At 33.8% G+C, this 16,974-nt stretch overlaps 2 protein-coding genes across 2 annotated transcripts; both read right to left on the minus strand.

The window, feature by feature from the left end:
- Nucleotides 1-2,030: 2,030 nt before the first annotated feature.
- LOC103937533 lies at nt 2,031-4,303 on the minus strand. Its single transcript, XM_009347494.3, has 4 exons — nt 4,135-4,303; nt 3,676-3,787; nt 2,925-2,996; nt 2,031-2,543 (listed from the first exon to the last, which is right to left on the minus strand). Exons 1-4 carry the CDS (start codon nt 4,266-4,268, stop codon nt 2,463-2,465), a joined length of 399 nt encoding a protein of 132 aa, XP_009345769.2. The 5' UTR covers nt 4,269-4,303; the 3' UTR covers nt 2,031-2,462.
- An 11,304-nt stretch (nt 4,304-15,607) lies between these two features.
- On the minus strand, nt 15,608-16,569 carry LOC103934848. Its single transcript, XM_048567517.1, has one exon. It carries the CDS (start codon nt 16,441-16,443, stop codon nt 15,904-15,906), a length of 540 nt encoding a protein of 179 aa, XP_048423474.1. The 5' UTR covers nt 16,444-16,569; the 3' UTR covers nt 15,608-15,903.
- Between the last annotated feature and the right edge of the window lie 405 nt (nt 16,570-16,974).

Consider the following 16,974-nt stretch of genomic DNA (forward strand, 5'->3'; position numbering starts at 1 on the left):
CGTAACATCAAAATCTGTAGTTCATACACATTATTTGGGTTCATAGCATAAGTTAATTTCTAACAAAAGGTATTTGATAATACAAGCAAGCCATCCTCAGCATGGTTTCTAATGAGCTCCTTAATCTGGTTTACTAAGGGGTGCATAAAAGTGAATGATGTTGAAAGAGGATAAACCTTTGACAGTTTGAGAGGAAAATGAACGAAGTTATGAGACATTGCATCTGGGGGATATAACCCTTCATGTTACTTTTTTCAAGCGCCTAACTAAAATAACTTACCCTTAGCGCGGATATACCCCTTTTATTTCCTCGGCTCTTTTTCACAAATAATGTTTATCTCCGTTGAATGAAAGTTTCTTTAGAACTAATTTAGTGAGAATTTAGATGCAAATAATTATGTAATCAATTAAAACATCTATGATTAGTGCTGAAAATGATACAATTGGTGGTTGGTCTTTGTTCATGGAATTGAGGGTTGAAAAGCAACATGTGTGAAAGAAGATAAGTCGATTGGCAAAATACAGTTAACTTTTCTACCAAAAGGATAAAATAATAACAATTCAGGAATTTCACGTTCAAACCAATTTTCCATGGTTTATGGAAGCAGTTTTTAGGTTAAGGATCAAATAATTATGCTTCCATCTCCAAGATTATTCTTAAAAATAGTACATTATGGCCATACAAATATATTAGATTTTGACAATGTACGTTAAGTTGTGCGATGAGAAAATCTTGTGGGCGACGGTTGATGAATAAAAACGACATAGGTTAAGTTGTCTAAGAAATATAATTATAAAAGGTAATGGAGATCTTTTCCTTTTGGTAAGTGTTTAACTCTTGCACTAGCCTATATCTCAACTTCCATGTCGATTAGCACAAGAAATGCGTTCGACGGTGTAAGAGAGAAGAAACGGCGGGCCAGATAACAATATCTCCTCTCTTTGTACGAGTGGCGATGTAGAACAACAGTCAAGACGGTTGATAACGGCGGTGTAAGGTTTAAGAAACCATGACTAACTTGCTCTTTGAGCATCTTGACCATTACTATATAAAGGTTTCAACCCTTGCTGTTTTCTTGAACAATTTGTCCCAAAGAGAGAAGGGTTTGAGAGACGATGTCTAATAAGGAAGTTGAGGAGCACAAAAGGATATATCAGTGTGCATGGACTTATGAAAAAATAGTAAAACAAGTAAATATGCAATGTATCTTAAATCCTTAATCTAAATTTAACCTTGTTTGTAAATCAGTATTAGTCAGATAATTACCGCTTCGAGCATCCTCCTTTCTTTCTTCTTTGGAAAGACGGGTTTGTTCCATTTTCATACATACTAGACCGAAGTTTTGATTATGATTAATCTTCTGTTTAATCTCTGTTCTTCAGTTTGATGAGCTGATTGAGATGATGGACACCAAGAGCAAACCGGCTAATCGACGAAAGGTATCTTCCATAAGATCTCTTGGCTAATTTCGATTAGTTTATCTTCTAAATCTTAATTATATGCATGCTAATATGCAATGTGAATAAGGTATTGTTCTTTGGTTTCATGCATGACAGAATTCTACAACTGCTCCTGCCCCAGAAAGTCAACAGGATGACAATGAAGTGTTAGTGCAGACAATAACAAGATTTCTCCATGACCTGAGAACTAACCCTGCAGAACCCGAGAGCTCCACAAGCCCCGGAGATCGAGAATAGCTCTCTTCATGTAGGGAAAGATTGCAGCAGACTAACAGAGAAGCAATTATCTTAAGTAGTAATCGTATTTAGTGGTAATAAGTGGCTAATTACTCCTGTGTGAATGCTTGACTGTCTAGTACAGCATGGTAAACATGTAATGGCTACACATTTCTAAGTGCATCGTGCATCAGATTTTATAGTTGTTGCAGACAAAACTCTTTATCCAGTTTTTTATTTACTTATATATGTCTTTTAACGAAAAAAAAAAACCAAATGGGAAAATTACCATTAGTATATAACAATAATAGAACTTTGAAATAAAGCCATACGAAGTTACGAACAGACACCCGGACATCCAAACATCTTTCAATTAAATGAATTACACGCCTTGAAAAATCATGGAGATCCATTACAACAGGGAATTTTACAAGGAATAAAAAATGGTACTTTCAAGGTTGAACAATTTACATTGGCTCCCGATCATGAAGATAAGTAAGATGCAAAACAGGAAATGTCATTGTATATTTAGTAGAAGAAAAGCAGTCATTACCCGAATACCTCAGTTTCCCGGAAGGCAGCATGAATTAAGAACTGCACGGGGGCACATGCATCTCGTCCAAAAATATGTCTTTGATGGTTTAAGTAACCAATGAAGCTAAAAACTTTTAAACTGGAGTGCTTATGGGGTGTGTTTCGTGGTTGAGAGCATAAGGATTGAACAAAATGAAAAATGCGGTGAATTTGATTACGCTGTATCTTTTGACCCCTGATGATATAATAACCTACTGAACGCTGCACTTCAGCTTCTCAGCCTCAAGCTCCTGTTTCAAGGCTTCCATCCGTTTTACCAAGGCCATATTTTCCTGGAAAATGTTTTCAGGACTTGTAAGAAAAGGAAGGATTCAAACCTAAGGGAATTTTCAAACACACTACACTAGCACATCATTGTCTATCAGAACCAACAAGGGAGAGGAGAGAAAAAATTTGACGTAACATCAAAATCTGCAGTTTATACACATTATTTGGGTGCATAACATAAGTTGGTTTCTAACAAAAGGTATTTAATAATACGAGCAAGCCATCCTCAGCATGATCTCTAATGAGCTCTTTAATCAGATTTACTAAAGGGTGCATAAAAGTGAATAATATTGAAAGAGATAAACGTTTAAGAGGAAAAAGAATGAAGTTATCAGACATTACAAGAACTTTTGTATTAAGTCTTTTACTGAAAAGAAAGGGGTCACCTTTTGTAGATTCAACAATTTCTGGTCGACGTTAGCAGCATTTCCATCACCCTCCCCAAACAATCCCTTTATCTGTAAGGAACACAAACGATTAATTGATCGCAGAGAGATGATCATGTCGTTAGACTGATCCATTCTTTAACAAGTCATTTAACTCAAGGATGCCCTTCCAAAGATTGAACCCAAACCCACGTTGACAGGACTATAGGGAAATAGAGTGATAGCACCCATACTTTAGGTATCGTTTGGTATGCAGACGGAACGGGACAGAACGGAATGAGACAGGACGGGACGGGACAGGAAGGAACGGAACGGAGCGGGGGCAAAGATGCCCTCGGATGGAAACAAGGAGGAAGAAGAAGGAGACGGAGAGGTTATAATTTTGTGTTCCACGAATGTGGAACGAGTCGTTCCAGGGGGTGAGGTGGAACAAAAATTCACCTAAAACTCGTCTCGTGGAACAGCTCGTTCCACCCGTTTTAGGCGCACCAAACGTGGGACGGAACACCTTGTCCCACTCTGTTCCGTTCCGTCCCACGTACCAAACGGTTCCTTAGTTTTTCCAAAGTGGTTTTAAATATTTTCGATGCAGAGATCTCTTTCAAAGACTAATCTTGCTTTGACAATCCTTACTATTTTAAGCATGCAATGACACTCTACAAAATTCATACGAAAACTAATTTCCCGAAACTCTAGTTGTTGAACAAGTTGTGCAAATAAATTTAAAAGAAAGGAAGAATACGGTGTGAACCTGTTTGAGTTGATTGATACACTTGGTAGCCTTTTTGGCTTCTTCATCGTATTTCAGCCTCCACTCAGCAGATTCATCCATTGCTTCCCTATTCGCAAGGTCGAACTGCCGCCTACAAGATTTCGATAGAACAAACATTTCATTCCATGAAAAATTTATTAAAATTTGTGTCATATGAAGCTCTTAAAATTAAAGGGTACATTTGAGATCATATAATAATAGTAATACAGAGTATGAACCAACCAGATGAGCCAAACCACAAAGTTAGAATTTCTCATCAATCACTAATGGAAAGTAAAATCCAAGAACTTGGGCTTAATTTAATTTAGATTATATCTAAAGGGTATTCATTCATTCATTCATGGAATCCATAAATCTATGAACCCTCAAAAAAAAAAAAAAAAAAAAAACAATTGAGATTTGAAGTAGAAAAAATGAGATGGGAAGCAAAAAGCAAACCTGAGGAGGTCGGCTTCGTCGGAAGAAATGGAATAGTCGATGGTCCAAAGCCGCAAGTAGACGGCAATTCCTAGAAACATGACCAGAACCAAACCCACCAGTATTTTCTTGCTCCCTCCACCCCCGCCCCCCATTTCTTTTGCTCCCAACTCTCAGTCCTTACTCGCTCAAGCTTCCGTACCTGTTCTACCAGCCATCGAACGGGTAAGATTCTGGCCCATTACCCCATGTACTATTTTTCTGTCTTGGGCCAACTTTTATCAATTTGACCGTACGGTTTTATTATTTATTTTTAATTTTAAGCTAATGATAGGCAAATTAAATTTGCGCTACACTAACTCAATTTGAAAAATTAAATGATCCGTCATTAATAAAAAAATAAGTACTTTAATACTTAATTACTAATTCACTCATCAACTTTTATTTCTTTTAGTCTACAAATTTTGTCTCTCTAACATTACGCTTAATTTTTTTATTCACGATGGTAGTAAGATACAAAACCAAAAGGCGGTCTTTTTTTTCTCTCTCACTCACTAGGTGTTTCCATTTTTTCTTTTAGATGTGTTTGGCCCATAAATTTATTTAGAGAGGACCCGAAATTAATTGATGGATTTAATACCCTTAGGTCTTCTCCAATCTTGGGCTAAAACTCAAATTTTCACTTTTATTTCCCCCCAAAACTCAACCCAACCCAAGGCCAGAATGTGGCCTAAAACCTAAAACTCAAATGGAAGCCAAATTTTTCCCAGGATTAGTGGGGCTAGCCTACCATATATGTATATTTTATTTAGTTTTATATTTATAAATTCATTGAATCCAACAGTTAAGATCTAAATTGATGAAATTCAACAGTAAAAAAAATAAATAAATAACGGTCCAAATTTAAATCTAATGGCTAAAATAATTATAAAAAAAATCTATCATTTGTTTCATATTTTTTCATAGTGCTTAATGAGTTTCATGGTGTCGGTTAGTGATTTTTCAGTGTTTGTCAGAATCTAAATATTTTTAGGTTAAAATGTTTATAAAATTAAATTAGGATAGTCTACATAATTTTTTATTTTAAAAAAGTTACTTTAAGAAAAAAAATTAGTCTAAATTCATTATTTAATAATTTGGGGCTAAAATTTTTCATAGTGCTTAATGAGTTTCATGGTGTCGGTTAGTGATTTTTCAATGTTTGTCAGAATCTAAATATTTTTAGGTTAAAATGTTTATAAAATTAAATTAGGATAGTCTACATAATTTTTTATTTTAAAAAAGTTACTTTAAGAAAAAAAATTAGTCTAAATTCATTATTTAATAATTTGGGGCTAAAATTTTAGACCAGAGTGTTGGAGTAGAAAAGCTGATTCTGGGTTAAAACCTAAATTTTCTAGGCTAAAAATTTTAGGTTTTAGGCCAAGGGTTGGAGATGGTCTTAGAAAATTATCGATGGATTTGCAACAGAATGAGTTTCAAACAAATTGAAAGCAGGTATGATGGTGGGAGGATGGCGACCAGGCCCGTCGGAGGTTGCCTTTGTCTTATTTGTTTTTCTTTCTTAGGCCTCGTTTAGAAATGTGTTTAAAATGATTGGAAACGTTTTTGGTGAAAATATTTTTGAAACTAATTATTAGTAAAAATTCAAATAGATCCTTGAAAAACACTTTATATGAAATGCAAGAAGCACATATCTTGTGTTTTTTTTTTTTTCAAAAGTACTTACACTATGTTTGGATGAGGGAAATAAACATGGAATTTTGGTAAAAGTCAGAATTTATAAATTAACAGGCACCAATTCTCTTGTTTGGATTCATAAGCATAGAAATTTAGAATTTCCGCATGGAAAAAAACTTGGAATTTGGGACCTCCAAATCCCAAGTTCAAATTCCATGTAAATAGGTGTCATTTCTCAATTTCTATGATTGAGAGTTTAAGAATAACAAATTCTGCATTCAATTCCATTGTTCTTTTAGGTTAACCAAACAAGAAAATTACAAATTCTAGAAAATAAAATCTCGTCATTTCAATTTCCGTCATTTTTAAATTCCTTAGTAATCTTAAATTTCTTCATCCAAACATGGTGTTAAGGTATTTTGGAACCCAAAATCAATTTCATCAAAAGTGCTTTTAAACGAGCCCTTAGTTTGCGACCGGTGTCGAATTTGAATAGGGACAAAATTTAAAATTAAGATGTCAAAACTATTTTTGCGTGATCTTAGAAAGGTGTGGAGTTTAAAGGGTTAATTACACTAACTCCCCTAAGGTTTATCGTATTTTCACAAAAACCCCTCACATTTGAATCATTATACTAACACCTTTGAAGTTCTAATTCACTTTCACATAACTCCTCTAGGGCTAACATCACCTTAAAATAAATTCTTAAAGACAAATTTGCCCTCATAATTAATAATGAAGGCAAATTTGTCTTTAAGAAAATATTTTAAGGTGATGTTAGCCCTAGAGGGGTTATGTGAAAGTGAATTAGAACCTCATGGGGTGCTAGTGTAATGTTTCAAACGTGAGGAGTTTTTTGTGAAAATACAATAAACCTCAAAGAGGATTAGTGTAATTAACTCAGAGTTTAAATATATAAAAAAACTCTAATAACAAGGTTTTATTTTTGTGTAGTCTATCTATAATGTGTATAGTATTAAACTCATGTACATATTGCTAAGCTAACTATGGATGCAAATTTCCACCTTCTTCTTCTTAGACGAAAATGCACCTGCAAAACAATTAACACCTAAGGTCAAGGCCAAGAGCCTCACGCGCCCAAGATGAATTGGGAGGGGGGCCGCTTTGGCTGAAGAACCTCTGATGCCAAAGTTAGAATTGAGAGAGAAAGTGTTTAGAGAATTTTAGGAGAAGAATGGACTTAGGTTTTTTGAGAAATGAGGAGGTATATATAAGGGTGTGGCCGGTTCTATTTGGAGAAATAGGGACCAGCCACTTATAGTGGTGATTTGGATGTAATTGTAATCAATTAGGCAATTAATCAATTAATTGGGTAATTAATCAATTAATTAGCTAATCAATCCTAATTTAAAAAGAATGATGTGGGGGTTACCTTGTAAGGAGGATTTGATGAGGATTGATGAAAAATATTTTGAATAAATACCATATAGGTCACCTTTGACCTTGATTGAGCCGTTATTGTCCGCTACTTGCGCATGGGAATCCCGATGTGCCTCGAGGGTAATTTTGTCTTTTTCACCTAAAAATCCATGTGTCGCCTCCATAATTTTGTTGATTATTTTTGGCTCCACACTAACTTCTCATGTGTCAAACTCCATATGTTTGTCTTTCTTCACCACATTGTACGTAATCTCTTTCTTTTCAACCAAAGATATTTTGCTCATGACAAGAAAAAAAGACACATGAAAGTATACACCACATTACATCATACAATAAGACAGAGAAACACATAAGTGTATACACTCAATTGGTTGTCCTCATATGTATACACTCATAAGGTTTGATTTTGTCATCCTCATATGTATTTCTTTATTTGTTTTAATAAGAATAGGGGATCAGTAGGCTCTAGCTGAGGAATTAAGGTCATCTCCAACCGAAGGGTCCAGAGGGCCAGAAGGCCAGAAGGCCGAAAATAGCCCGAAAATCGTCTCCAACCGAGGGCTAGGCCAGAGGGCTCGTGGGCCCCACGGAATATGAAAGGACCAAAGGGCTAAAGGGCTGGCTAGAAATTTTTGAAGTAGTGTTGATTTTTCTGTTGGTTATAACTAATAGAAATAAGGGAAATGATGTTAGTTATAACCGACACAAATAGCTGGAAAATTTTGAAATAAACGGCTATCTAACAAAAGTAGTGTTGGTTATAACCGACCCAAATATGAAAAATTTTGAATATAACAGCTAGCTGACATCAGCTAGCTGTTTTTTTTTTGTATATATATAGTTTTTTTTTTTTTTTTTTTTTTTTACAAAATTTTTTTAAATTGTTTTTTTTTTTTTTTTTTAATTCTATTTGTTTCCTATAACTTCCTAAGCCATTATACAACATTAAATTTAAATAATAAATTATGTTTAGCCCTGTGGCCCTTAGGCTCTCGGTTGGAGATGGAAGCAAATATAGCCATATACTGTTCATTAAAATATTAATTTCTTGGAGGGTCAGAGGGCTAAAACGAGCCACTTAGCCAACCCTCGGTTAGAAATAGCCTAATATTGCCTCATCTTCTTCTATTAAAATGTACATACACACAATGTTTCATGTAAAGTACCCTCCCAAACCCAACCCAAGTTCTTTCTCTCTTGTTCGTGCAAATTACAAAAAAAGTTGCTTTGGATTCGTCGTTTTTACGCAAGCAAAATGATGAGGGGGGAAAATAACAAGTGGAAATCGGAAAAAACAAAGGGCGGTGAAAAAGAAACCAAGCAGCGCCCTTAGTTTTCGTGATTTATTATTAAGCTATAGTGCTAAATTCATTAACTGTTGTTCTTTGGATAATATATAAATTATAAACCCGTTCCCAATAAAGTTTAATTAACTTATTCTTGTGGCATCTTATTTTAAGAAGTGTTATTAGCTCTTTAAAAATTTCATTTTACACTTCTCGCAAGTGTATTTTTCTTTCCTAATATAAAAAATTTGAAGTGTAGAATAAGATTTTTAGAATACTAATAATAATTTCCTTTATTTTTTAGGTCCAATGCTGCTTATAGTTTTGGGTTTAAGATAGGCACTTATTTGGCCAATGATGATTTGGACGTGCTGCTGGTTATTTGATCAAGGTTGAATTTGGTCATGCTGCTGCTTGTCGTTTTCTAATATGTATTTTTTATGAAGTATGCTCTGATAGCAACTCGTTTGATGTAATAGCTTTAAAAATACTTTTTTTTCTTTTGTTTAACAAATGATATTATCTACATTAAGGGGACGGGGTGGCTTAGCCTCATAATAGGATAATGTGGTTCAAATTCACCTTTGGCAAAAATCGGACCTATGACCTCTCACTTATAAGTGAAGAGAAATCCCAATAGACTATAGTACTAAGTGGCAGAAATACTTATGTTATTAAAAAATTATTTAGTTTAATGAAAGAGCAATGTTTATTGTTAATCACTAGTCTTTCAAATAATATGTATAATCAATAATAGAATTCAAGGAATTATGTTAACGTAAGAGACACATGATTTAAGTTGTTAGATCATTGAGACCTTTCTCTTGTGATCATAGCTGAAACGTTCCTAACAATAGAATTGTTAATTAGGCATTGATAATTCGCTAATGTTAAATGTGTTATGTCAACTCAATCAGGAATATGACTTGTCTCAAGTCATCGGTGAGAGATGCTAAGACAAACACATAGGTGCTTAAAAGGTATTTGAGTATATCGAACAACGATCAACAAAGCGTTCTTATATACATGTCATGTAAGAACTCATAAGTTGTAATAGTGCAAATTAGTCATTTGACCTGAGACATAACAGTTGCCTTGTGGGTACGTCTTTCATCATTCGACAATGTAACAAAGATCATGTTCCATCTTGGGCATGTTCTTAGCATTGTTGGGATTAGTGATTTCATAAAGACATGTGAGCGTACAACAATGGATCTCTAACCTTCAATCGTAGAAGAAGAATTATATGCATATGATTTGGGAGTGTTTTGCCAAAGTGCATGTTGGATTTAGGAAAGACGTTCTAGATCATATTTATAGGAATCATACGAAAAATAAGTACATTGGGTAGTAGACATGAAGCACTATCACCTAAAACAATGTAATAAAGAGAATTGACTTAGAGAAGGACCATATTGTATTGCATTTGTAATTGAATAAGTTCTCCACCTCTTTTATTTAGCTTAGGTGTCAGACATACTGCTGAGTATCACTCATGGCTTGACTTATGGAAGCCTTGAAGATTAGCAATAAGTAATCTTTATCATAAGAAAAATTAAAAGTAAGTTTTAATTCACTATAGATTAGTGAGAATTACAATTGCTCATTGCCTTGCTAACTAGAACCTAATGAATCTTACACGTGTAAGGATAAGATTGAAGAAATATAATTGAGATGGTTAAATACAATTAAACAATTTAATTGAGCGTGTTTAAGATTAATTAACATGGTAGCCGGCCATGCTAGAAGAAGAGCTAGGTTTTTCACTTACTAAGCTTTGAATTTTGTGGGTTAAAAGTTTGTTTTTTAGTGCATACTTTTATTAATTCCACCTCTAATATTTAATTTCATTGCATGTGATGCTCAAATAAATCTTAAATGAACAAACTTTTTCCTTTGTCGAGTTTTTAACATTTTATGTGAATAGTTTGTGTAATATTATTTAAGAAAAATTAGGTTCACATTCTTCTTTTTGTTACTCTAATGATTAAAATCTTTTTCATTTTGAATTTTTGATCAAGGTCCTTGGGTGTGACATCCCACATCGCCCAGGGGAGTGATCCTTATATGTGTATTCTCATCTCTACCTAGCACGAGTCCTTTTGAGAGCTCACTGACTTTGGAGTTCATTGGAACTCCGAAGTTAAGCGAGTTTGCGCGAGAGCAATCTCATAATGGGTGACCCACTGGGAAGTTGCTCGTGAGTTCCCAAAAACAAAACCATGAGGGCGTGGTCGGGGCCCAAAGCGGACAATATCGTGCTACGGTGGTGGAGCGGATCCGGGAAGTGATCCGCCCAGAGCTGGGATATGACATTGGGTATTAATAACATCATTAATTATTTCAATAATAAAATATTTTTATTTTTAAATATATTCCTTTAGTGTTAAAAATGTTACAATTAGTATATTTATATTTATGGCTAAATTTTTTATCATATATTTTTATTTTTAGTTTGTACCTATTTTTAATTTACAAATATTTTTTAATTTGTACCAATTTTCTTTTCATTTTTAATTTGTACCCATATATTAGTTATGTCACATCCCGGCCCGGGTGGGACGACTTCCCGGGCCCGCTCCACTACCGTAGCACGATATTGTCCGCTTTGGGCTTACCATTCCCTCACGGTTTTGTTTTTGAGAACTCACGAGCAACTTCCCAGTGGGTCACCCATCATGGGATTGCTCTAGCCCTCTTCTCGCTTAACTTCGGAGTTCCTACGGAACCCGAAGCCAGTGAGCTCCCAAAAGGCCTCGTGCTAGGTAAGGATGAAATATACATATAAGGATCAGTCCCCTGGGCGATGTGGGATGTCACAATCCACCCCCCTTAGGGGCCCGACGTCCTCGTCGGCACATTTCCGGCCAGGGATAGGCTCTGATACCAATGTCACATCCCGACCCGGGGCGGATCACTTCTCGGGCCCGCTCCACTACCGTAGCACGATATTGTTCGCTTTGGGCTTACCATTCCCTCACGGTTTTGTTTTTGGGAACTCACGAGCAACTTCCAAGTGGGTCACCCATCATGGGATTGCTCTAGCCCTCTTCTCGCTTAACTTCGGAGTTCCTACGGAACCCGAAGCCAGTGAGCTCCCAAAAGGCCTCGTGCTAGGTAAGGATGAAATATACATATAAGGATCAGTCCCCTGGGCGATGTGGGATGTCACAAGTTTCTTTTTGTGCCCATATTTGTTAAAGTTCTATTTGTGTTTGTACCCATGTGTATACCGTCAGTCTGTCACGTGACATTGTATATTTAACAAATGATAGAAAAATTACATATGGTATATTTATGTTTTATGCCTAAACTTTGTATCATATATTTATATTTTTAGTTTGTACCCACTTTTAATTTGCAACATTTTATTTTTTTAATTTGTAGTATTTTCTTTTTAGTTTTATTTTGTACCCATGTATTAATTTCTTTTAGCGCCTATATTTTTAAAAATTCATTTGTACTCATAATTTTTAATCTTTTATATGTACCCTAATTTGTTTATAATGTACCCATTCTTCTTTATTAATGTATCACTTTGTTATATGTGAAATGTACCAATTTTTTGAACACTATGGATACATTCTTTTGCCATTTATTATTTCTTATTTTTACATAGTTTTTATCCATTTATTCAATCAAAATGTTTGAATTTTTTTATTGTAACCGTTTCTAATAGTATTATAATGAGGGATTTTAAAGGGGCATTTTGATATAGGCGCCTCGTTTTTTAATTTTTAAGACTAAACATACACTCCTTTTGAAAATTTGATCAAACATTTTCCTAAAATTTTGGTTATTAATTTCAGTTTTTCACATAAGTTTATTTTGTTTAGAATTTTTTGGTTATTAATTTCAGTTTTTCACAACTATTCCTAGACATTTCGTTTTTTTTTTCCCCTCTTATCCCTATATTTATGCATTTATTATCCATCTCTATGCATTTTTTTATTGTTTGTTATAATTTTACTTTTTTTTTTGTGTGAATATAGTAGAATATTTATAAAAAAATTGTCAGATTTTATTATTTAGAAGACCCAACACATAATAAAGATTTGTGTGATTATATAGCTACATCTAGTTACCTATAATATGGACACATTTAGTTTTATAGTGGATTTGATTTTTGTATTTCTCAGTACATTTGGAATGTAAATGTACCAAAAGGGTTATCAAATAGAGACATTTGGTTTTGTGGTACATTTGTGATTTTTTGTTCATTTGATCTTTTGGTACATTTGGAATCTAAATGTACCAAAAGGGTTACCTGACAATGGGCACATTTGGTTTATCTATATATTTGAAATCTAAACGTACCAAAAAGGTTACTATAACAATGGGTACATTTGAATTTTTGGTACATTTGGTTTCTCGGTACATTTGAAATCTAAACGTACCAAAAGTCGATACTTTTGTTCTCAAATGTACCATAAATTTTAAATATATTAAATATATATATATACACACACACACACATATGTGAAAAAATATGTATTGAAGACTTTTTATTGAGACATTTTTAATAGAAGGAGAAATTTTTTTTTTAAATACTGATAATAAGGTAATGAGGAATTAGTTAATTAATTTTTTATTTTATTTTATTAAAAAAATTCATTTAATGTGTAGAAGGGGATTGACAAAATTAAATTCCTATATTGTAGGCAATTAGTTGCTAAGTTACCTTATGCCTCTATATAAATGCACTTAAACTAATGATATGGAAATTAAATAAATAGAAAACTATCGAGGTGACAATTGATCAAAGAACCTTAATCAAATCTTTAAAAGGGATGAATGTTTAATCTAACAACTATAGAAAAGATGTAGGGCATTCCAATTTTCCCGATTTTAAATTTATAGGATTATAAATCTCATAAAATATCAAACAATTAACGTCAAAACTATAAAAATATAAATATTAATAGTAATATAATGAGGTGTACAAAGTCAAGAGACCTTGAACAAACTTTGAGTACTATTAAGGTTTTAATCAAATAATGGTAAGGATTAGAGATCGCATTCAAAGTATCCCTATTATTTAAGATATTCTAGAAGGGTTGACAAAATAGTGAGATCGATGCTGACTTATGAGGATTTTGGCCTACGTAATTAACATACAAAATTTCATTGCACAAAACATAAGGATTTGATGAATGTCAGGGTTTCGTTCTCCTAGAGTTATTAGAGTCCAGAAAATCGTGATTACTCAATTTCAATCTTAATTCTACTGTGGAAGAGAAACTACAAAGAAAAAAGTTGAATGACTATTTAATGTTGGATTTATATCAAACAGTAGGTGACTACAATTTTCTTAAACGATGGAGTCAAGGAGGACAAGTTTATCACATATCAAATAATCTCTTATAACAAAATAAATTCTAATTTTCTAAAACATATTATATTTGCTTTTCTGCTTTCATTATTTTTATCAACTAAATATAAACTCTGTTAAAATTCAAATATATTGGTGCAAACAGACCCTAAGGCTTCCTTAATTTTAGCTACCCTGTTGAAGATGGACAGTAAAATATGGATCCAGTCAAGAGTCCATAAGAAATAATTCCAATTGTTTTATCGGGCATGGATAAAACCAAAAGGCTTAAGTGACCAATTCAACAAAACAAATAAAAAATAAAGAAATATCGTTAATTTAATGTCATCATAAGGGAATCTAAAATTACCACTTATTATTACGATTTAATAATATTTTTTATTAAAAATAAACTCGAACTATATTATTATTAATTTATTATAAAGCTAAATTGACTGCTTCTTTCGTAACGTAGATAATATTGTGTGTTAAAAAAACTTAAAACTCTTTTCTTGGAATTATTAAGTCATTCTTCCTAGAGCCTTTGGATATACATGTTGACAAAATGGCGACATCCCAAAAGACTTCAACGAGTCTCTCTGCCTACAAAAAGTTGACAGACACTTTTTATGACTGTTTTAAGCCTGTAAATAACAAGTACCAACAAGGCAACAACGACCGAAGACTATAAACAAATCTCAACAAATAAAAATAGGGTTAACTGTAAACACCACAATATAGTGTGATGATGAGGGACGAAGTTTTAATTTTCTCTTTACCAAAAAAAAAAAAAAATTAATTTTCTCAAACTACATTTTGTGATTTCTGAATTATATTAATATATTTATTTTAATTAATTTTACAGTCTAATTAGGTGTTAGGGTTGGTGTGACATAAACTAAACTCACGTTTAAGAACACATTGACTGTTAATCTTATTGTTTAGTACTTTACTCTTTTAATTTTTTATGAAATCAATTGTCAATCTGTTCCTTAAATATGAATCCAATTTATACCGCATCAGCAGTTACATCTAACTATACGATGAAATTGAAAAGAAAAGTTACATGCGAAAATTGAAACTTGACTCGTATTACAAATGACCTCAAACCTTGTATAAAATGCGATTAATTCAAAAAAAAAAAAACAATGAAAACAAATATTTTCCCTTTATATATTTAATAATTGACTATAAAAATTTGACTAATATATTCCACATTTTAGTCTTATTTAATTTTACGTCGTTTTATTTCGTTTTATTTTGTTTTTAACAAATGATACTATTACACTAAAAAGGAATGAGTGAGTTTAACATCACAATGAGATAGTAACAACGTGTTTCAAATTCGTCTTTGACGGAAAAGAATAATACTAAACTGTAATCCTAAGTGACATATTTTGTATTAAAACAGCCCTTACCATCCAAACCTAAGGAAGTCAACCAACCGTAACGAAGTTTTTCTCTACAAGTTAGATGGGGGGCATTCATCATCCCAATGTACATAAATTCCGCTTCCAAGCTTTGTTCTAGCTCCTCTGTATCTTTTATACCTACCAACCCTACCAACCGAACCTTCCTTTTAATTTCCTCTACATCTTCAAGCATTCAATCCATCAATCCTATTATCTTTAACAATAATAATAAATATTTTTAATTCTGTTTTCTTTTTTTTTTTTTTGGCTATTACCATTATTGTTTTCACAACCTGGAGGAAAACAAAAATACCATCATCATTTTAAACCAAAATATGATCAAACTTGGCAATTTATGAGTACTCGGAAAATGAAGGGGCAAAATTTAAGTGCTACAAAAAAGATAGAACATACGAATACAAGTAACTCAAAAGCTGTCAGTTTTACATTCATGATCAGGTCCTCTAGTAAAATTCAGGCACCCAAAACAAAATCAAACCCACAAAAATAAAGATTAAAAGTTAAAAACCCACCAAACAAAACCACAAACATTTATGATCCAACTAGTTTAACCGAGATCATAGATAATATAATTTAAATTAGAGATTAGTCATTGACTTAATTTTTTTTTTTTCTCTGGCCTACCCAAAATTTCCAGTAAATTAAGTCTTTGTTTTTGTCTTAAACTCTTAATTTTTTGCTAATCTTCGAACCCAACTTTTTCCCAAATTGCGTTTCTCACCCGCCTCAAATCTCTGCCTTTCAGAGTCCTCCCAATCCCTTCGTGAACAGAAAACGAAGCCCCTCTCATCCTCGCCAAGTACTCGTGAGGTGGGACCCTCCCATACCCGCCGTCGTTGTCGTCGTCGGCACCGTAGAAATCCCCACCGCCGCCTTCACCACTTTCCAGCTTCCTATGCTCTTTGTACCCCTCCTTGAGAATCTTGGAGCAGTCCGGAATGTTCACCGGCAACGAGGATGACGTCACCACCTTGGCGGCGCCACCCATCTCCGCCACGCCCATGCTCATCACCATCACCTTCCTCCCCGTTTTCTTCGGCTCTCTGCGGCTGGGAACTGAGCTCTTCTTGGACTCTGCAACTGGGCTGGATGATGAGTTCCAGATATCCGCCTCGTCGAAATCGAATAGCCCATCCGAGCCAATTGGGCTGTCGTCCGTCGACGTGGCTGGAAAAATGGAACTGGGTTTGCCATAAAAGGAGGAATTCCTCGACGCCATTGATGGAGAAGCAAGCTTCGAGTTATCTTGGCTCTCTGACTACGCTCTGCCTTCAGTTGGGACTTTTTTGTCTTGTAATTTTTTTTGGGGTGGTTTTATGCAAAATTTATGCAAAAAATGTTGATTGCTCTGCGTTTTATAAGTGTGAGAAATGTGGATAAGCTCCCTCTATTTCTCTCTCATAGTACAGACTACAAAGTTACATTCGTCATGCTACAAGACAAAAAGGGTAAGTGATAGAATGTGGGTATCCTCATATGTCTAGCATGGGGATGGGAAGCTCCATCATTTTCATTTTCATGCTCTAATTGCTTCTTTTGCTTTTTTTAACTTTTTATGGTGCAAAATGATTAGTGTTGTACACCAATTTGTTTACTTTGTTTTAATCTTGATTTAACTTCTTAATCATGGTTACTTCATGTGTAAGCATATAAAAAACGTTTCACCATTTTATTCTCTAAAACTTAAAATTTGTTTCGTTTCGATTTATGGACTCTCTTCTCTCTAAAACTCAAAAGTCGCGCCTTATAA

The sequence above is a fragment of a genome, unplaced genomic scaffold (assembly GCF_019419815.1).
Source record: "Pyrus x bretschneideri cultivar Hongxiangsu unplaced genomic scaffold, Pyrus_bretschneideri_v1 Contig45, whole genome shotgun sequence".
Classification (NCBI taxonomy): domain Eukaryota; kingdom Viridiplantae; phylum Streptophyta; class Magnoliopsida; order Rosales; family Rosaceae; genus Pyrus; species Pyrus x bretschneideri.

Excerpts from the sequence above, each read along its gene's own strand:
- LOC103937533 (XM_009347494.3), bottom strand. The coding sequence starts at position 4,268 with ATGGGGGGCGGGGGTGGAGGGAGCAAGAAAATACTGGTGGGTTTGGTT. Across the intron at positions 2,997-3,675 it reads GTATCAATCAACTCAAACAG|ATAAAGGGATTGTTTGGGGA; the intron begins GTTCACACCGTA and ends TGTTCCTTACAG. Across the intron at positions 2,544-2,924 it reads AATTGTTGAATCTACAAAAG|GAAAATATGGCCTTGGTAAA; the intron begins GTGACCCCTTTC and ends AACATTTTCCAG.
- LOC103934848 (XM_048567517.1), bottom strand. The coding sequence starts at position 16,443 with ATGGCGTCGAGGAATTCCTCCTTTTATGGCAAACCCAGTTCCATTTTT.